At 56.7% G+C, this 20,310-nt stretch overlaps 1 protein-coding gene across 1 annotated transcript; it reads right to left on the reverse strand.

Moving 5' to 3' along the window:
* Positions 1-1,542: 1,542 nt before the first annotated feature.
* Positions 1,543-17,485, reverse strand: SIDT2 (SID1 transmembrane family member 2). The gene is made up of 26 exons (XM_005897187.3): positions 16,769-17,485; positions 14,989-15,110; positions 14,556-14,720; positions 14,410-14,455; positions 13,893-13,994; positions 13,712-13,795; positions 12,878-12,977; positions 12,618-12,683; positions 11,615-11,708; positions 11,222-11,274; positions 10,430-10,501; positions 10,220-10,300; positions 9,081-9,187; positions 8,715-8,788; positions 8,561-8,627; positions 7,945-8,018; positions 7,675-7,798; positions 7,324-7,441; positions 6,390-6,526; positions 6,088-6,196; positions 5,782-5,858; positions 5,561-5,607; positions 5,187-5,292; positions 4,421-4,531; positions 3,072-3,185; positions 1,543-2,999 (listed from the first exon to the last, which is right to left on the reverse strand). The coding sequence occupies exons 1-26, from the start codon at positions 16,949-16,951 to the stop codon at positions 2,937-2,939; spliced, it is 2,496 nt and encodes an 831-aa protein (XP_005897249.1). The 5' UTR covers positions 16,952-17,485; the 3' UTR covers positions 1,543-2,936.
* Between the last annotated feature and the right edge of the window lie 2,825 nt (positions 17,486-20,310).

Below are 20,310 nucleotides of genomic sequence, written 5' to 3' on the forward strand. Positions count from 1 at the left end.
CATTTGATACTCATAGCTGCATCATGACAGCATAATTACTCTCCCATTTCACAAATGAGGAGACAAAGGCTCGGAGGGCGTCTTACCCAAGGCCACGTGGTGAGTCTTGAGAGGCAGAACCTGGGCATCCCTGCAGGCCCCCAGCCATGTGGGAGCCAGAGAGGCCGGCAGACCCACCCTTCCAGCTGCACCTGCTCAGGTTGAGAGTTCGCAGTTGGGGTGGGTTTTAAATCACACGCTTTAGCTGGAGGTGGGACTGGGGGGTTCAGCAACAGCTCAGTCCGATCCAGAGGGTCTGCATGGCCTGAAGCATCAACACTGGGGTTGGAGGCTCAAAGACTTCTATCATCCTTCCCTTTTTTTTTTTTTTGATGTATTTGTTTATGTATTTATTTATGGCCAGTGCTGCTCGGCATGTGGCATCTTAATTGGATGTGGCATCTTAATTGGATCTGGCATGTTAATTCCCCAACCAAGGATCGAACCTGCACCCCCTGCAGTGGAAAGGCAGAGTCTTAATCACTGGACCACCAGGGAAGCCCTCCCACCCTGCCCCTTTTCAAACAGTCTCTACCTCCTCTGGAAAACAGACAACCCCATCACCCAGGAAAGGAGACCCGCTCAAATCTCGCTTCAGCGAAGGATAGGGAGTCAAGAAAGGAAAGGGGCACCCGGTGGGGGCTCTGGGCTGCCTGCTGTGGCACCGCTCCATCCTTGGGCAGCCTGGCAGGGAAGAGCTAATACTCCACCACACACTGCACATCCACCACCCGGCACCACTAGGAAAGGCCTTTCCTGCACAACCAGCTCGGGACGCCAGAGTCTAGCAGTGCAGAAGTACAGTGCCCCCCAGTGGCACCTGCGGGGAAGAGCAGGGAGAGGAGCTAGGGAGCCGCTAAAGAGGAGCCCTCTAGACTTTGAGTTGTGTCCTTAATTCACCAGGTTCCTCCTCGAAAGCCCGCCCCACCCTACCCCCGGCCCCCGCCCCGCCCCGCCCCGCCCCTCATCTTGTCCTCCCTAGGCTGCCGAAATTTAAATCGCCTTCCAGGGTCATCTCGAAGGTCCCCCCTTTTGGAGCTTGCGCGGTGGGCATTCCCCCACCATCCACTCCATCTCGGGTTCCCTAAGCACCACCTGTCCATTCAAGTCAGGTGAGGGAGCACTGCCCTATGCCTGCAGCCTGCTGAGCCGAGAGGGACTCAGCTAAGAAGTGAAGCTGGCCTGACTGGTGGCTGGGAACCAGATGGGCAGAGGCTGCCCCCATCTGCCAGGTGAAATGGCATAGCTATGGCTTTTTCCCTACACGATCCTCTCCACTCACGGCGCCCAGCACAGAGCAGGCCTCTGGTAAAGGTTGACTAAACTGATGCCATTGCTCACAGGAGAGAAAAAACATGAGGCTGTCAAGGGACTACTATTCCCCACAGGTCTGGGGCTTGGAAGAGAATGGCAGACCAAAGACCTGGGAAATGGAGGAGCCCGGCCCCAGCCCTTGTTCTCAACACTTCCATCCAGAAAGAGGGGGCAGGAGACAGGCCCAAGGACTGCATCTGGTTGTTTCTTTAATTGAATGCAAACTCATTCATAGAAAACAGAAATGCAACCATAGCATGGAAACAGACATTAAACCGAGCTCTGAAAAAAGATCCAGACCCTCCGCCCCTCCCCAGCTGGAGGGAGAGCTATAAAAACAAGTTGAGAAGAATAAAACACATTCCCATCCCCAAGGCCGAGGCCCGACCTGATCTCCCCAACCTTGGCATCTGGAACAGACCAAGTAGGGCGAAAGAGCGGCCAGGGGAACCAGAGTTGGGGCAACTCAGTGTAAACGCAAGGTTTCATACGTGTGCATGTGTGTGTAACACAGAACTTGGCTGAAGACTGGACGGAAACTTAGAAGCCAGCCCTGTGTCCCAGAGTGAGGCTGGACCAGGGACACAGAGGGGAAGGGCATGTCCCTTCCCTGAGCCCCTAAGACAGGCACTGGGGCTCCTGCGGCCGTGGAGGAGCTGTGCTCTCTGTAGCGCCCCTCCTTCGCCTCCGGACATTCTTGGGCAGTGTCAAATGGCACTGGAAGGCCCACAAGTGGGGCTTGGCAGGACTAAGGGCCTGGAAAGAGGAAGAAAGGAAAGGACTGAGTTGCTTTTTCCTTCCAATCCTGGTTGCCAACATCAGTCACTGGGTGCCATCATCAGTCTGGGGGCTGACGGCACATGAAAGACCTCCGAATTCAGCTCTTCAATCACAGGCGGTTCCCACGCTGCAGGCTTTGTCCCTTGTTGCTAAAGAACCAGCCCTGAGCGCAGGTCAGAGAGAGGCGGCAGCGCTGCCCAGGATCCCTTGCAGGCCTTAGCACCAAAAGCCCAGCACCAGCCGGCCAGCCCCCCAGATCTGACAGCCGCATCCATCCTGGCTGACCGGAGAGGGCAGTGATGGCAGGCAGGCGCAGACCCAGGAGAAGTGGAGTGAACTCTGGTGCAGGACAGAGAATCAGGCCCCAGACTGCGGGCCCTGGAGTGGAAGCTCGGGCAGGAAGGGTGGGCTTTGGGTCCAGGCCAAGGGGGAAGGGGAAGGATGGCCAGAACGCGAGCCATGAAATGGGCAGGCAACGCTTCCCTCCTTCCTCCTGCAGAACGACAATCGGACAGCTGATGGACTGGGACCCGTGGAAGGCCCCAATACTGAGAAGAAAGCAGCAGTTTGGCCAACATTCGGGGTTGAAGGAGCACAGGCCTCATCCCTGGCAGAGGGCAGGAGCAAGGCTCAAGGTCACCCTGTGACTGTCCCAGGCCCAAGCCTGGGCTGGACCTCGCTGTCCCACAGCCCCTGGCACTGGGCGGCAGGCTGGGACTCAGGCCCCTGGCACTATGGAACCTCCGGGTGGTGAGGCAGAGGAGCTCGGGGCTCCATGAGAGAAGCAAGGGGGCCCAGCCCCCCTAGAAGACGTAGATCTTGTCCCGCTGCACGGTGTCCAGGTCATCGTCCAGCGTCAGCAACACCTGGAGGGCGGATGCGGAGTCAAACAGGGGATGGGAGGCCTGCTCTGCCCCCTCTCCAGTCCCCCCACCTACCAGGAACGACCCAAACATGGCGATGGAGGAGAGGAAGTGCCAGATGTCGTGATCATCAAAGAAGTCGAGGAGGATGCAGTCCCGGTTGTGCTCCCGCGACTCTGCGGGGGTTTTCTGGAGAGGAATAGGGAGAGCTGTTTGGTGACACTGCCCGGGCGAGGCCAAGCCAGACCCACTTCCATCTGCTGGAGGGCACCTCTGATGCTAGCTCCAGCCTCAGGCCAGAGAGCACCCTCTTTCAGGCTCACCCCTTGCCTTATCTCCCACATCTAAAAATTGGCCTTTAGTTGCAAACTTCTCCCTAAGGGCACTGGTCCTGATGCCCTTGCAGAGCTAGCAGGTCACCAAAGGCTCCTAACTGGTTCCCTGCCTTAGACCTCGCCCCCTGCACCAATCAGTCCTCCAGGGCTTCTTCCAGCTCACTTTCTGTCTGAAACACTCAAGTCAGATCAGACAAACCTGCCCAAGGACAACAGTAGCCATCACCTGCACCTCATGGTCCTCCATGCTCTCTCCCCCATCTCCAGCCAACACTGGCTGGACTGTGTCTGTGCCACACACTGAGGCTGCAGAGATGATCAAGAAAGACCTGGTCTGTCCTCAAGGAGCTCACCATCTCCACTCGCTCCCAAGCGAATGCATCATTGACCCCAAAGCTGCCTCTGTCTCATTACTCAAGTCATGGTGCCTCTGGGCCACAGAGTCTTTAAGGCCAAGAGCAAGGTCCACCTCCTCTAACAAGCTTTCCTGGACCTCCTAACTCACAGAAGTCTTTCTGCCCTCTGCCTCCTGCACATCCCCTCACTTGTCCTCCCTGTTACCCTTCATCTTGTGGATCATATTGCAGAGACAAGCCAGGAACTCACAGTCTTTCTGTCCCTGGGAACTAGATTTTAAGTGTTTCAAAGGGGACTTCCCTGGTGGTCTAGTTAGGACTCTGCACGCTCATTGCCTAGGACCTGGGTTCAATCCTGGTCAGGGAACTAAAATCCCACAAGCTGTGCTGTGTAGCCAAAAAAAAATAAAATTGCTTCAAAGGCAGAGATCATGCCAGACTTAGTTCTGATCACAGCAGGTGCCCTATGAGCAGAGGGAAGAACCTGACATCTCTGGCTTCAAACCCCAGCGGTGCCACCACTGGCTGTATGACCCTGAGCAGGTCACTTGTCTGTCTGAGGCCCGGCTACCGCATTAGTAAAATGGGGATACCTCCACCATTGACATGGTCAGTGTCAGGAGGATTAAATGTAAAAGTGGCTGTTAAAGAGCACTGGCAATGCTCACAAACAGGTTTGAAAAGAGACCTGTTTGTGGGCTCACGATGAGCCTGTAGCAGGAGGACTACTCACCTGCCAGGTGCTGAGGCCCTGGAAGAAGAAGAAGAGGGCGAAGCCCCAGACCACCGAGGTGCAGACGATGCAGAGCAGGGGAATGAGCTTGATCCTCTCCCCGCTCCGGAGCTGGGGGAACACGGGGAGATCAGCCTGAGGCCCTGCCTCACCGGGGTAGCATGGGGGTGAGGGGGTGGGGGTGGGAGACGGGCCTGAGGCCCCGCCCCACTTCCTGCCTGCCCTTCAAGCCGCTTCCCAGGCATTCAGGATGCTTCCCAGGCATTCAGGATGGACCTTTTAGGAAGCCTTCTCGGATCCATCCCATCACCCCAGAGCCTCACCTGTCCCCACGCTGGCAGCCGGGTGTCCTCACCCCTGAGGTCCACCCTGGCTGGGCCTCCATGTGCCCCTGTCTGCCAGGGGATACAGCTGGGTCCTCCTCTCACACTGGATAGCACAAGGGCCCTGTAGAAACCCCTGGCCCTCCGAGACCCAAACCCACCACAGTCTCAGTGAGCCCCACATCCTCAACCTTTTCTGTGCAGAACTGGACTCTTGCCAGCTGTGTCCTGAAGTGCTACCAGTTTCGTGGGCTGTACTGAGACTACAGAAGGGGCTCAGGAAACAAGTCTGAGGATGTGGCGGGCTTCCGGCGAGTAGTGGAAGGGACTAGCCTCTCCCCTCCTCAAAACTCAGTGGATGGAGAGGGACAGATGGAGAAGGACAGAAAGACTCCCCCTCCCTCCCGGTGCTGCCCCAGGCAGGCTCAGCCCTCCCCGCTCACCTTCATAATAATGTAGAAGGCAAAGTAAAGAAGCAGGTTGCAGATGCCAATGGCCAACAAGTAGGAGGCGAAATCGTTGGGACGCATGATGAGCCCGTAGGCCGCCCTGGCAGGAGGGAGGGCCAGCTGGTGAAGCAGGGGATGGAGAGCAAGGAAGGGGCTTCCCTCACCCCGCCCCTACCCTGTGTCTTATGAGGATGTGGGTTGGGGTTCAGAGGCCCACAGAAGATTCTAGAACCCCAGGGGCCAACACCTGTCTCCTGGGCCCCCGTTTCTCATGCCCATATTTGTCCACAGCCCCCAGAGGAGCCAGCAGCTGGCCAAGTCCTCAGCTGCCCACCCCACCCGGGGACGCAGGTGATGGCTGGACTCACAGCGACCAGTTGATGATGTTGCCCATGACCAGCAGCACCATGCGGTCCTGGAGGGAAGCAGAGAAACGGGGCTGAGAGACTGGCGAGAAGGGGAGGGAGGCCCGAGTCAGCAGCCCCCACCGGGCCCCACCCCTGGCAATCAGCTTTGCTCCGCACCCCCTACCCCCCCTGGAGGAAGGAGTGCAGACAGAGGAGGAGGGGCTCGGGAGCTGGGCAGGTACCACGTAGAGAGGCCCGCTGCACTGCCGGATACAGTCCGTGTAGAGCACGTGGAGGATGCGACGGCAGATCCCTGAGTCTGCGAGAAGGGAAGCTGCTCAAAGGCCCGGCACCCTTTTGTCCCGGCCCCTGTGCTGTGCCAGCCGACAGGGCCCAGGGCCTTCAGGGGCACAGCTGTGCCAAGGCCTCATGAATTCCATGCCCGGTGATTCTTCCGGGGTCTCCGTGAGAGGGCAGAGCCCCAAAGTCTCCTGTGAGGCCAGGTCCCCGAGGCCCCCAACCCCAGCAGGCCCTGGGCAAGCTCTCACCCAGCTTCCAGCGACCCATGTAATAGAGCTGTGTGCTGAGCAGCAGGGTGGCAGTGATGTGGATGACTGAGAAGATGATCCAGAACGCTGTGTTCCCCTTGCCGAAGACCTGTGGGGGCACCCGAGGGCAAGGGTGAGGAGGCGCAGGGGAAAGCCCCCTCCCTCCGCCCCAGCCTGCCCTTCTTCTGGAGGAGCTGGGCTGGCAGCCATGCCAGGCTGGGAGGGCACCCTAGGGAGGGAGCGGGGGTCTCTCCGGCAGGGGTGGTGGGCGGGGGTGTGTGCAGAGTGGGCCGGGGCCTCACCACGCCCAGCACGGAAAAGAAGATGACGATGGCCAAGCAGGCATAGGCGCTGTAGGCACTGGCGTTGATGTCTGGGTGCCGCTTCTGGTAGAGCTTCAGCATGCAGAGCCCCGCGATCATGTACATGAACGACGTGTCTAGGCAGAGGGACGGATGTGGCCGTGAGCTGCAGAAACCTCCACTGAGCCCCAGCATGGAACCCCAGCCCCCACACCTCATTATAGCCACGGAGCGAGAGCTGGTGGCAGCCTGGCACTTGAACCCTGGCTCCTTAATTGTCCCTCCCACGCCACACTACTGCCCCTGGGGCTGTCACCCACAGTCTGACTTCCCCTGATGACAAGGACAACTCAGTCCAAGCACCCAGAGATTAGGAAGTGTGTCTTAGTTATCTTTTTCTCCATAGAAAAGACTTGACAGATGCATGAAATGGCACTAAGACACCTATTTTCTACAAGCTAAGCTGCAAGGAGATCAAACCAGTCAATCCAAAAGGAAATCAACCCTGAATATTCTCCGGAAAGACTGATGCTGAAGCCAAAGTGTTAATACTTTTGGCCACCAGATGCGAAGAGCAAACTCATTGGAAAAGATCCTGACGCTGGGAAAGATTGAAGGCAGGAGGAGAAGAGGGTGACAGGGGATGAGATGGTTGGATGGCATCACCAACTCAATGGACATGAGTTTTGAGCAAACTCCAGGACATAGTGATGGACAGGGAAGCCTGGCGTGCTGCAGTCCATGGGGTTGCAGAGCCGGACAAGATTTAGAAAGTAAGCAACAACAAGGTGTAGGTTCACGCAAATCCTCCAGCCCTGGAGTCTCCTACACAGCTGCATCTTGGGGATCTCAATCCTTGCCAGTGAGTGGGGAGGGCAAAGTCAGGCAGGTCCCTGTTCTAGGTTCAGCCAGCGAAGCGGGAGGCCCCACTCACCAAACTGGAAATTGGTGTAGTTGGGGCAGACGTGATAGCAAGCGCTAAGCAGCCCCTCCATCATCAGGGCCGTGCCCATGGCATAGAACAGGCCAAAGTGTTTGGGGATCCCACATTCCTGTTGGGGAGGGAGAAGGGAAGGGTGAGAGAGAAGGTGAGGCAGTGAGGTGGGAAAGGAGGAAGGAAGGGGCCCTGAAGAGGGAGATCACGGGAGAGGAGTGGGCCAGGGAGAGAGTGATTCAGGAAGGGCTGGGCTTTGATGGGCAGGGCTGGGCTGGGCTGGGCAGGGCCATGCCTGCTAGCAAGGGTCTGGAGTGAGGCCAGGGTGGGCGGGGCAGGCGTGCTGCTCACCAGGGCGCAGAGGTCATTGCGCAGCAGGGCCCGGTTGTGGTTGATCTCCCGTTGCAAGATGATGAGCAGGAAGAGCAGCCCCAGCAGGATGTACCCCAGGTTGCTGAGGATGTTGTTGAAGGCGCTGGAAGGGGCGACACGGGACGCATTGTCTCAACCTCAGGCCCCAGGCCCGTTCCCCACCCTCGAGGTGGGCATTCACAGAGCCCCTGCCCCTTGCACCGGTTCACCAAGAGATGGGAAAAGGGGGCATCGCAAGATGATTCCCACCTGAGGTTGCCCAGCGGGTGGGCACAGAGGAAGTTGTAGTAGCAGATGTCCTGGTTCCCTGTGACATTCACCACCTGCAGTGGGAGCGAGAACAGGGTGGGGTGAGAGGGAGCTCCTAACTCTCCTGACTCAGGCCACAGCCTGTGCACCACCCGTCTGGTTCTCCAACGGATGGGGGGGTGCCACCTCGGCCAGCAGGCGTGTGCCCACAACACCAGCGAGCCCCACTTCTAGCACAGTCACTGCCCTCCTCGCTAGGTGTGGCTGAAAACTCTTGAGGCATGACCATGACAGGCTCTTGCCCCACGGCACAGAGAAGAGGGAAGGGAAACTGAGACTTACTTTCTCACCACTTCCGTTTCATAAAATCCCCACAAACTGGGGGAGGTGCCATCAGGGCTAGCATGCTGCCCCCCATTTGGCAGATGAACTGACTGAGGCTCAAGGAGGTTGAAGGACTTGCTCAAGGCCACCCAGGTGGTAAGGCAGAGCTGGGACTGGAACCCTAGGACCTGGGCTTGCTCCAGAGCCTCAGGCTGGGAGGCTCTGCCTGGGCAACGCCCCAGAGTCTGTGGCAGCTGCTCAGAGGCACTTAGCATGGGCCCCGCCCGCTCACCGTCTGGTAGGTGATCACCAGCTGTACCACGGGAAGTGCATAGAAGACGGCAATGGTGGCGATGTTCCTGGGAAGTGGGAGAGCGCTGGTGAGCTGGCAGCACCCAGAAAGAGAGCCCGAGACCCCACCACCCTGACCCGCCCCACCCGCTCACCAGAAGTAGATCTGGTACTTCTTCCGCAGGACACGTTTGTCCTTGCGTGCCAGGTCAGCCACATAGAGGTATTGCTACGTGGGGAGAAGCTGGAGTGAGCCCCCTGCCCCACCGCCCTGGAAGGCCCTCTTGCCCCAGTAGAGGAGGACAAGGGGGACCTCCTTCCCACTGGCCAGGGTTTCGGATGGTCCAGAGGCCTGGGAGCCGAGTCAGTTTCTCCAGAAGCTATGCTGTCCTAACAGATCTCTCTCCCTTTGCTTTCCTAACATGCCACGGGCAGGGGGCGGTGGGGGCAGGGGCCTATGCGGGGCTGAACACAGAATCTCGCTTCCTTGTTAAGCAGGGCCAGCCCTCCTGGGCTCACACCTTGGTGCGAATGACGTTCTTATCTGAATCGACATCGGCCAGAGTGTCATAGTCATCTTCCTCCACAGAGCTCATGGAGTCCAGTCGCGGTCGAGTGCCCGGGGGGTCTGGGGGAGAAAGCGGGAAAGGGTTACCAGGTAGGCACTGAACCCAAGATCTGCAGCAACTGTCACAATTTCTAGGTGGTGGGACCAGGCAAATTGTGGGCTCAGAGTGGGGGTGGAGGTGGGCTCAGGCCTGGGGAGAAGGCATCAGGGGCTCCCAAGTCCTGGAGGGGAGCCAGGACGGGCTCAGCAAACAGTCCGCCTAGCAGGGACGCTCGAGCCCTGCCCCTCACTGGGCTAGGGCTTCCAGGCCAGGACACTGAGCAGACCTCAGGCCCCAGACATGAGCAGCAGGACTGAATCAGCAGAAGTCATGCTGATTAGAAGAGGCCCAGTCGTGTGGGTTCTGAGAAGACACTGCCGTGGCCCCCTCTGGGAAAAGACCCAGTGAGCCCTGGGGTGCAGGCAAGGGTGGCAGGCTGCCTCCAAGAAGAGCACCAGCCACTTCATCCTGTTCTTTTCTCACGTCATCAGAAGCTTCCTCCCACAACCTTGCTGACCAAAACCCCCAGAGGCTGAGACGTAACACCCTTGCCCACGAGCCCCAGCAGGCCAGCAAGAGAGGCGCTGGGAAACACAACAGCTGACCAACATCTGGCCTGGGGATGGCAGGTGTGCAAGCCCACCAGCATCAGGGGCCAGTGCCTGCCTATTTCAAAAGACACACGAGCTAGCAATTATCGGCATTAGACGGGCAAGCCATGCACAAAGCATCTTTCTGGTCCTCGAGCCTCCTGGCTCCAGTCAACTGCCCTGGCAGGAGCTGATTGGCAAGCAGCGCCCACCCTCCCCACATCTACCCATGGCAATGCACAGCTGCCGCATCTGGCCAAAGGGGAGGCGTCGCTTGAACTGGTCGTGCCCTTCAAAGGAAAGGGAGAGTTAGCGGGGAAGCGGGGCCAAGAAGGAAGGGATGAGGGAGGAGAAGGCAGGGAGACAGCAAGCCCTTCCCTGGTTCCAGCAGCTGGCAGAAGACGCAACAGCAGCTAGCACCAGCCCGACATCACACAGCCCTCCCGCACTTGGCCCACTCACCCGGGTAATTGTAGGATAGGTCCCCGGGGCCCGCACTGTCAACCAGACCGTCGGTGGAGCCGGTGGAGCCAGAACCGTTCTCTGCAGGGGAATCGTAAGTGGTGAGGCCGGTAGCAGAGACCTCAGGGCAGGTGGCCCTGGACCCAACCCCGGGGGCGCTGAGGAGGCCACTGGAGGTGGTGACCAGCAAGCTTGGGCGCTGACACCTACCAAAGGAGCCGTAGTTGTAGCCGTCATAGGGGGAGCTGCCAGGAAAGGAGTCGGCCAGGACCCGAGGGTGACCTGCAGGGAGAAGTCAGGGACCTTTAGCCTTGGCAGCAGAGAGAGGTTGAAAGCCAGGGACAAGAGGGCAGGAAGACTCCAGAGAAGAGAGATGCTGAGGACCACGGTGGCAGCAAAGAACAAGCGGCTATAGTTCCAGCAAACACAGTGCCCTCCCGCCACCACCACGACCGCCCCAGTAGAAACATTCACGCCCTCTGTCCTCCCTAGAGACTGCAACATCAAGGAACTGACCATCTAAGTTACCAGCAGCAAGGACAGGCCCGCATCGCCAGCCTGGGTCCCACACAGACCTCCCGGAAAAACTTCCCTTTCCCGCCCACTCTGGATGCCAGCTCCTCTGCCCACAGCACCTGGAGCTTACCAAGAAGAGAAGCTGAGAGAGAAGGTCCCAAGCAGGAGGGAAGATAGAGAGAGCAGGATAGAAGAAAGGGAAAGAGAACGAAAGGTTAATAATCCCAGACAAGGTGAGCTGAGTTATCTGAAGTGGCAGACCGGGTACGCAGACCCAGGCACGGAGTGAATCAAGTGATGGCCTTTAACACGGGCGTGTTAGAGACCAAGAGGCACTCCGTCCCAGCCCCATTTCCACCTGTGCTGTTACTCCCTATCTGAACATCCCAAAGCCCCTGCCTCCTCCAGCCCCCAAGGGCACCATCCACCGATATCCCCTCCACACCACAAAGCAGAGCCCTCCCCACCCAGACCCTCTGCAGGTACCGCTTTCTGGGCAGGCTCGGTCCACGGCCACCAGAAGGCTCTTCTTCCTTTGCCTGCAGGGACAGAATCCAGAGGCAAACCAGAAGGGGAGGAGGAGGCGCAGTCCTCTGCTGGGCTGGCCCGCCTTCCACCCTCTCCATCCCACAGCCCTGGCCTCCCTCCATGACCCCAGGGGTTCTCCCAGGCCAGAAGCAATGTGGGGTCTCCCTGCTGGGGAAGAAGGTTGAGGGGGAGGGGTTGGTCTCCAGAGGAGAGGCCCAGGGACCTGAGACCCTCACAGGGACCCACCTTTCTCTGCCCCATGGAGGGCGCTCAGATCTGGCCAGGCCACTTTCCCCCATCCCCTGCCTGACCCACTCCGGAGCAGGGGAGGGTCCAGCGTTTCCACTTTACCTCCAGTTTTCCCAACAGGCCAGAAGCACGGTAAGCAGGTAGAAGGAGAGAAATATGCCCAGGCAGAAGAGCATACCGCCAACGTAGGCCTCCGCTGTAGGGAGGGGAGCGGGCAGGGAAACAGACCAACGCTTTCCAAGCCTGCCTGTCACACGGGCCCAGCCTCATCTCTCCCACATCTCCCCTTGGTGGAATAGCCCAGCCGGTGCAGACAATACACCAGACTCGACATGGTTCCTGTCTGCTCAAGCACCTCCCTCTACTAGAACTTTCTCTTCTAGTTCTTTCTCCTTGACTTAATCTTCAAAGCACAGCTGAGGCGCTGTGTCCCCTAGGAGGCCTTCTCCACCCTGACCTCCCACAGAGACCGTCCTGGGCTCCTCAAAGCCCTTGGCACCCTTCGGGGCAGTAGGCTCTAGGCAGGGGCGCCCCAAGGACCACAGGTAGAGCACAGGTACTGAGCCCACAGAAGGGGCTTCACACAACGTGCTGAGGACTCTGCGTGGCGAGGCAGCTGCTTTCCCCTCCCGTCACAATCTCTTACGTTTACCTTATACATTCCACTTTACAAAGGGCTCTCTCTATTCAATCACTCAGTAAATATTTTTTGAGCCTGACTAAAGGGCCGGGAAGTTTCCTACCAATTTTGTAGGACCAACCAGTTTTGCTGAACCGACTTAGTGAGACTAACAGAGACTAACAGATTCTAGTACTCCTGTTATAGAGATGGGGAAAGTGAGGCTCAATGAGATTACCCTGCCTATAAAGGCAGACACAGATATAGAACTCAGTCCCGCAATCTCTTCACTCATGGATGCTCTGAAGTGCGTTACACTGGCACTCACCGTGCTCTCATCATGAAGTCTGCCAAGAACACTCCTTCCTACCCTGTCAGCCTGCTCGGGTAGGTCCTCCTCACCCGTCCCATTCCGAAAACACTCCCTACCCCAGGCCTCAAAGAGGAGCCAGAAGCCAGGCCATCCCCACTCAGCCACCCACTCACACGTGACTGCTCTCGAGACCAGCACGGACAGGGTTTTCTGGCGGTGCCCTTGATCGACCGGTTCATCTGGAAGTAAAATGGCAAAATGGCAAACGAGCGTCTGCCTGGAGCTTGGGTAGAGTTGGTGGGATCAGGCCTGGACGAGTCTAGGGCCAAAAACCTATATCCCAACAGATCCACCAGCCATGCAGGCTCTTCTACCTCCCAGGAAGAGCCCAAGCCCTCTCCACCCCCAGCCAGGCCCAGGGCACAAAATGTACCTTCTATAAAGGGGTAGAAAGGCAGGGAGCCCCCACAGGCCTGGTCTTCAGTCTTCACCACCACCACCACGTAAAAGCTGTTGCTGGGGAAGTCTTTGCGCTGCAGGACGATGACGGTGATAAGGGTGACGGTAGTGAGGACGATGGTGGTGTGATGAGACTGTTGTCATCACATCATCGTCACCATTTGTCATCACCATCCCCACCCTCTTCTGAACAGACCCTATGCTAAACGCTTGGCATATATATTATCTTAACTAACCCTCACAAAGATCCTCACGAGTAGGTACTATCATCCCTGTAGGATGTTAGCTTGCAGTCGCACTGCCAGTAAGTGGTACAGCCAGGATCATCTGACTTCAGAGCCCAAACCCTGCACCTAAATTATTGCCAGGTGAGCAAATGTGGGTATGCCCACCATTGTGGAAGCCATGGGGGCCCTACTACAGTTTGAGCATCAGTCAGAAGAAAAAGTGGAGGGATCATGGTACCTCCATCAGCTGCACAACGAGATGTCATGAGGTGAACATATGCCTCCCCCTCCCTGGCCCCAGCACAGCTTTTAGCCTTTGCCAAGAGCAGCCCTCATCACCAGCCAGTTGCAGGGAATGGGGCAGATGTGATAGCCATAAAGGGTACTCTGCTGTCTCCTATCCCCAGAGGCCACTGGGATTGAGATTCAATACTTGTAAATACCAGGGGACCCAACGTCTTGGGGACTGACACACCAAGACAGCCCTGTGGCAGGTTAGGGACGGGGCAGGGGCAAAGCAGCGAGGTTGAGGAGGCGGACCACCTGGCGGTGTCCCCCATGGGGCCACGTGCGCTTCCTACCTGCACGGTGATGGCCGCCTTCTTGGTCATCGTCTGATACATGCCGATGAAGGCTACGTTGTTGTCTAGGTCATACACGGGACACTGCAGGGGGAGGAGGGCAGAGACAGATGGACAGGGTCCTGGGCCCCGCCCCCTCTCTTCAGCAGCCTGGCGCGCCGCGAAAGAGCCGCTGACTCACCAGCACATCCTGGATGGAGATCACTGAGCAGGGGAAGGCCGTGTTGGAGGCCACCTTGACGATGACTGAGTCCACTCCTTCCGGGAACTCATACTTGAAGTACTGAGGGTACAGGGAGGGCGGGGAGAGCCCCATCCCGTGAGGATGCTTTCTCTGCCCCTCTAAAGGGAAGGGTGTGAATCCTCCCAGGGTCGGGCAGTGCAGACTCTGCAGGGAGAGGCCCTGACCACAAGCAGCAGCGCCATTTCCCACACACCGCTCCCCTCAACCTCAGCTGGGCATGCAGGACAGCACCCAGGAGGCAACAGGAGAGACGGCCGTCCAAGCCCATGTCTCTGCGCCTCCCAGGCCATCTGTTCCCCACCACCTTGGGACCAGGGCTCCCATCTCTATAGAATTCTCCATGGAGAGTACAGCCAACCTGAAACTCCTGGCAAAGACTGCTGGCCGCCCCCACCCCCCAAGTTCAAGCTTCCCCATTTCTCCCCCTGAGAGGCAGTAGACAGGGAGGCCTTACCTGGGGCTGCGCTGCCGTGGTGTTGAAGCTGAATGGCTCCCCGGTCCTGTGGGGCAGAGAAGAGCCATCCCCCGCCCCAACACCATCACTCCCAGAGCTTGGGAAGGAGGGCAGTCCCGCACGCCCCCTCCCTCTCCCCTGCAGACCTGAGCACGAAGTCGTCCATTCGGCTGACACGGAGCTGGTACGTGGTGTTAACTGGTGACAGGGTGGACACATCCACGTAGAAGAACTGGACCTCGGACTCATTCTTGGTGGGGGGCTGACACAGCGTTCGCTCCACCTTTTGGTAGAGGTACTTGCGCTGGAACCTGTGGCCCGAGGCAGAGTCAGGACGTGACGGGCCCTCCATTCCTCCACCCCGGTCCCACCACCTCCCTACCCCACCCCCGCGAGGCTGACAAGCTGGCTTGGCCCTCTTGCTGTTGACCAGCCTCCTGTCTTAGGGGACTGCGAGGAGAAACAGAGGAGTGCCGGGGTGGTTAGAGGCCCTGGACAAGGGTGCGGGTGAGGTTCCGATCAAGGCCTGGCCTGAGAAGACCCACCCCCACCCCGACCTGGCGCCCAGGTCCTACTCACAGCCCTCGGAGGATCAGGGGCACTTGGAAGGACACCACTGCCTCCTTCTGGCGGACTACAAACAGCAAAGGAGCACCCTTCTGCTTGTTCAGGACGTTCACGGACACTCTCACGCCTTCCGTCTACAGGGCACATGGAGATGGACCTCGGTCAAGCCCGTGCTGGCTCTAACTCTGTCACGGGGAGCACATGGCTCCAGAGACCGTGAGCTCTGCCCTCGCTCCGCAGACCACTCTGAGCTTTCCCATCCGGGTTGGGCTGGGGGGAAACACCTAACGGCAGCCCACTCCAGTACTCTTGCCTGGAGAATCCCATGGACAGAGGAGCCTGGCGGGCTACAGTCCACAGGGTCGCAAGGAGTTGGACACGACTGAGCGACTCACACACACACACACACACTGCTTCTGCCAGAGCGGCCCCCAGCGTCCAGGAGGGACTTAGAAGAGAGGACAGGAATCACAATGGAGACCTGGGGTGCTCTGCAGCCTCCTTCCTTGTGAGTCAGGAAAACTGCTATTCCACAACTCATCTGGTGGCCACAGGCCACAAACAGGGAGGTGGGGAAACAGGACTTGTCGAAAGCCAAGAAGGCCAACTTCTATCCTCAGCTCCGACCAAGGGCTGGGGCTGTGGGAAAGTCACTTCATATCTCTGAGCCTCACCTTACCCCCTCTATAAAATGGAGAGATTGCCACTCTTGGCACTATGAAGGAAAGGATATAGGACACTCAGAGCTTAAAGAAAAAGAATAAAATTAAATGAATCTTGGGAATGCTTGTTATTGGGCTGCTGAAACCCAAACTCAGGGCAGCACTCCCCGGAGGGGTAGAGGCCACAGCCCTCAGGGTAACCCCACTTATGGGTAACCTCACATATGGGGGCAAACATAGACAGGACTCTAAGCTGGATGCGATCAAACTTCAGAGAACCAAGCACTGAAGGCAGATCCTGGCCTGTCATCAAAACCTAATACCTCCCTATTCTGGAAAAAAAAAAATCAGATTCCCATTCTGAACTCCACTATTTCTTAGTAAATCCAGTCCTGGTAAGAGCTGAGTCGGAGACCATCAGCCAGGCTGGGGCAAGAGTTCTCCCAATTTCAGCCCCACCTTGGGTCTGAACTTCCCAGACCCAGCTGTGCCGGGTGCTCAGCTCACAGGTGGGGAGGAAATGAAAGAGAAATCAGAGTGGGGAAGCTTCTCCACGGTAGGCAAACTCCCTCTCCCCTCCCACCCACCCTGGGGTTGGCTGTATCCCCACCACCTTCAACTTACAAGGCCATCTGGCTTTCCAAGGGAGGATGAGGGCTGGGAAGGTCCCAGCAGTTACAGCAGCCTGGAAAGTCCTGCATTCATTTCCCCAGGGAGTCTCAGCCATAAGGAAGCCCCAACCCCTGGGCAGAGTCTTTCAGCTTGGGCCAGTCTCATCCTCTTGGGGTTTTCTGGGCCAAGCCCAGTAGCAAACCTGCTTCCTTGCTCCCAGACCCACAGCACTGTCAAGATTCTGGGGGTTGGGTAGGGAGCAAGGCCAGTCCTGCTCAGACTACAGCTGATGGAAAGGAAGTGATCAAAAAGAGAAGGGGGGAATGAGGCAACTTCAGAAACCCGTCCAGGTGTAGCTTCAGAACAAACATCCCCAGCACAGGAGGAAACTGCTGGCAAGAGGGTCCAGTGTGGTTCTGGAAAACCCAGAGGGGCCGCTGTTCTTGGGAACTGACAGAGCCCTGGTCGTCTGGCTCGCCCCACTCGCCACCAGCCCGGAGCCCAGCCCCTTCCCTCACCCGGTTGCGGGTCACGGTGTGGTTGAAGGTGTAGATGTTGACCAGCTCGCTGTTGACCTCATCCACGTAGGTGCGCTCAAACTCCGCGTCTTTCTGCGAGACGTTCTTAGGCCCCAGAACTCCCAGATGGCTCTCGACCGAGGCCACCAAGAGAGCCAAGAAGGGCAAGCCCAGGGCGAACATGGCCCCGGCAGGGTGGTAGTGGCAGCGGCGGCGGCGGTGGCAAGCGACAGGACACCTCCAGGGCGGGTTGGGGCTTGGGCCGCAGCTTCCAGCATCTCACCAGGACCAGAACTTTAACCCCGGCCTGAGATTAGGAAGCGTCCCCTCCCTGGAGCCGCAGACGCGCTCTCAGGGACCAGGGAGGGGACGGGGCGGCTGGGGGCTGGAGGGCCGGGGGAAGGGTGACGGGCCTCAGGAAGGGGCCCCAGCTCGCCAGGGGCCGAACACGGCCGGGAGACTCGGTGGGCGCCCGCCGGGGATGTGACAGCCGGGAGGCAGCTGGTTGCTGGGAGCCTGGAGACGCCGACGGGGAAAAGGGGGAGCGAGGGAGGGAGGGGAAGCCGGTGGCCGGGCCGGCCGCGAAGGGGCGGAGAGTCTGAGGGCGAGGGGCGTGATAGGAGGTAGCGATCCGACGCCGCGCGGCGCCGCCAGTTCTTTCGGGCGCCGGCCCTTTAAGGGCGGGCAGACGCGGCGGCTTCGGCGCTCAGAACTCCGGGGAGTGAGCGACGCCGCGGGGCGGTAAACAGCAGGACTGCCGGCCCGCCCGCTGACGTCAGGGGAAACTGACACGGATTTAAAGGGCCAGGGCTCGAATTGGGTCTTAAAGGGGCCGCCGGTTTCCAGCTGGAGGCCCTCTCCTACTCCTCTCCTATTGCCGCCTCCCCTTTCATTATCTTTCCCGTCTCTGAAAGGTCACTTTAGATTAGATGGATAGCTCCGTGAAGGATGTCCAAGAATTGGATTCTCGTTGACAAATTCTCTTTCTCAAACATAACGATTACCCTCACCCCTTCAACGCTGCCATTACCTCGAACACTCCTGGGCCTTTTTTTTTTTTTCCTCCCAATGATCCTAAGAAAAGAAAAATTTCTAAGAACTAGGAAACTGCCCTCGGAGGGGGAGCCCAGACAGAACCGCCAGAGGAACCCTCTCGCCTCCCTGAAGCGGCCACATAGCTTCAAGGATGCCTTCAAAGCTTGCCTTTCTCTATGATGAGGCAGCTACAAGGCTCATTGAAAGACAGTGACTTTGTAAATTGGTGAAACCTTTTCTACAAATTATTTTTGCACCATGTCTTAGGAAGCTTAAAGAGCTTTACACTCTTTGACCCAGTAATTCCACTTCTGGGGCACTATTCTAAAGAAATAAGAAATACAGATTAAAAAAAATTGTGTGGGCAAATATGCTTATCACTGTGATATTTACATAAAGCATAAAGGAAACAGCTTAAATGTCCACAATGAAGGAGTGGTTAAGTGTTCTATTATCATGAAGCCATGGAAAGTGACGCCTAAGACTTTTAGGAATATGCAAGCAAAGAATTCAAGATATGACACTATATAAACAGTAAGTTTTCCAAATACATAGAAAAACATTGACAAATGCATGAAATTTAGTAATGAGTATCTTTGAATTACAGGCTTCCCAGGTAGCTCACATGGTAAAGAATTTGCCCGCAGTGTGGGAGATCTGGGTTTGATCTCTAGATTGGGAAAATCCCCTGGAGAAGGGAATGGCAACCCACTCCAGTATTCCTGCCAGAGAATTCCAGACAGAGGAGCTTGGCAGGCTATAGTTTATGGGTCACAAAGAGTCAGACATGACTGAACAATTCACACACACATCTCTGAACTACAGGTGGCCTTTTAAATAACATATCATTTCCCTCTAATTCCAGAATATAGACAAATACCAAAAAGAAAGAGGGAAAGAAAGAAATGAGAAATGGAATATTTCCTGTCCTGTCAGTAAACAAGGATGCCATTGTCATCATCGATTCAGGACCTCCAAAAGCTAATTCCTGAGCCCTAAGGGCATTCAAGAAGAATACCTGCACGATTTGGCAGCCCTTAGGCTGTAGCCACTCTACAGTGAGCACTGAGGAATTTCAGTCAATTTAGTTGCTCAGTTGGAGAAGGCAATGGCACCCCACTCCAGTACTCTTGCCTGGAAAATCCCATGGACGGAGGAGCCTGGTGGGCTGCAGTCCGTGGGATCGTGGGGTCGCTAAGAGTCGGACACAACTGAGCGACTTCGCTTTCACTTTCCACTTTCACTTTCCACTTTCACGCATTGGAGAAGGAAATGGCAACCCACTCCAGTGTTCTTGCCTGGAGAATCCCAGGGACAGGGGAGCCTTGGTGGGCTGCCGTCTATGGGGTCGCACAGAGTCGGACACAACTGAAGCGACTTAGCAGCAGCAGCAGCAGTTGCTCAGTCGTGTCTGACTCTTTGCAACCCCATGGACTGTAGCATGCCAGGCTTCCCTATCACCAAGTCCCAGAGCTTGCTCAAATTCATGTTCATCGAGTTAGTGATGCCATCCAACCATCTCATCCTCTGTCATCCCCTTCTCCTCCAGCCTTCAATCTTTCCCAGCATCAGGGTCTTTTCCAGTGAGTCAATTTTTCGCTTCAGGTGGCCAAAGTGTTGGAGTTTCAGCTTCAGCATCAATCCTTCCAATGAATATTCAGGACTGATTTCCTTTAGGATGGACTGGTTGGATCTCCTTGCAGTCCAAGGGACTCTCAAGAGTCTTCTCCAACACCAGAGTTCAAAAGCATCCTGAGGAATTTAGGATGTGAAAAACGCAGAATACTGGCCCAGGATAGCTGAGATGCATATGAAAGCAGTGAGCCCAGACTCTTGCATCTTCCCATACACAGAAAAGCACTGAATTCCTTAACTTGGGCTGTCTGGTTTTCTTTAATTAACAATAATCTATCCAATTAAAATAAATAAGTAAAAATAATCTTTTGATGTTCAGACTACCTACCCTTTGTTGCAAAGCTTCTATATAACCTGGCTCCTCCGCTCGCCTCCTTGAAGCAGTTCTCTCAGGATTACTTGAGTTACTGCCTCCTTGGTTTAAGTCCTAAAAATTTCCTCCGAATAAAACATAACTCTCAACTTTTAGGTTGTGACTATTTTTTAAGTCAATAGAAAGGTGGACTTCCCTGGTGGTCCGGTGGTTAAGAATCTGCCTACCAATGTAGGGGTTATAGGTTCAATCCCTGGTCCGGGAAGATTACACATGCCGCAGGGCAATTAGCCTGTGCACCATAATTACTGAGCCGCACACTCTAGAGTCTGGGAGCTTCAACTACCGCAGCCCATGTGCTCCCATGCTCTGCAACGAGAAGCCACCACAGTGCAAAGCCTGGGCACTGCAACTAAAGAGTAGCTCCCGGCTACTTGCTGTTCACAGCCCAGTGTGGAGAGTCAGTGTAGATTTCCATATTCCAACCAGGCTTCACCTTTTCTCTCATTGCAACCCCCCTGGCCCCCAAGTAAATCTGGGACTCTAAGAAATACTGTCA

The sequence above is a fragment of the Bos mutus genome, chromosome 15 (genome assembly GCF_027580195.1).
Source record: "Bos mutus isolate GX-2022 chromosome 15, NWIPB_WYAK_1.1, whole genome shotgun sequence".
Lineage (NCBI taxonomy): Eukaryota > Metazoa > Chordata > Mammalia > Artiodactyla > Bovidae > Bos > Bos mutus.

Coding starts and splice junctions, on each gene's coding strand:
- SIDT2 (XM_005897187.3), bottom strand. CDS start 16,951: ATGTTCGCCCTGGGCTTGCCCTTCTTGGCTCTCTTGGTGGCCTCGGTC. Junction 8,628..8,714: donor AAGTACCAGATCTACTTCTG/GTGAGCGGGTGG, acceptor CCCACTTCCCAG/GAACATCGCCACCATTGCCG. Junction 3,000..3,071: donor CCATGTTTGGGTCGTTCCTG/GTAGGTGGGGGG, acceptor TCCGCCCTCCAG/GTGTTGCTGACGCTGGACGA.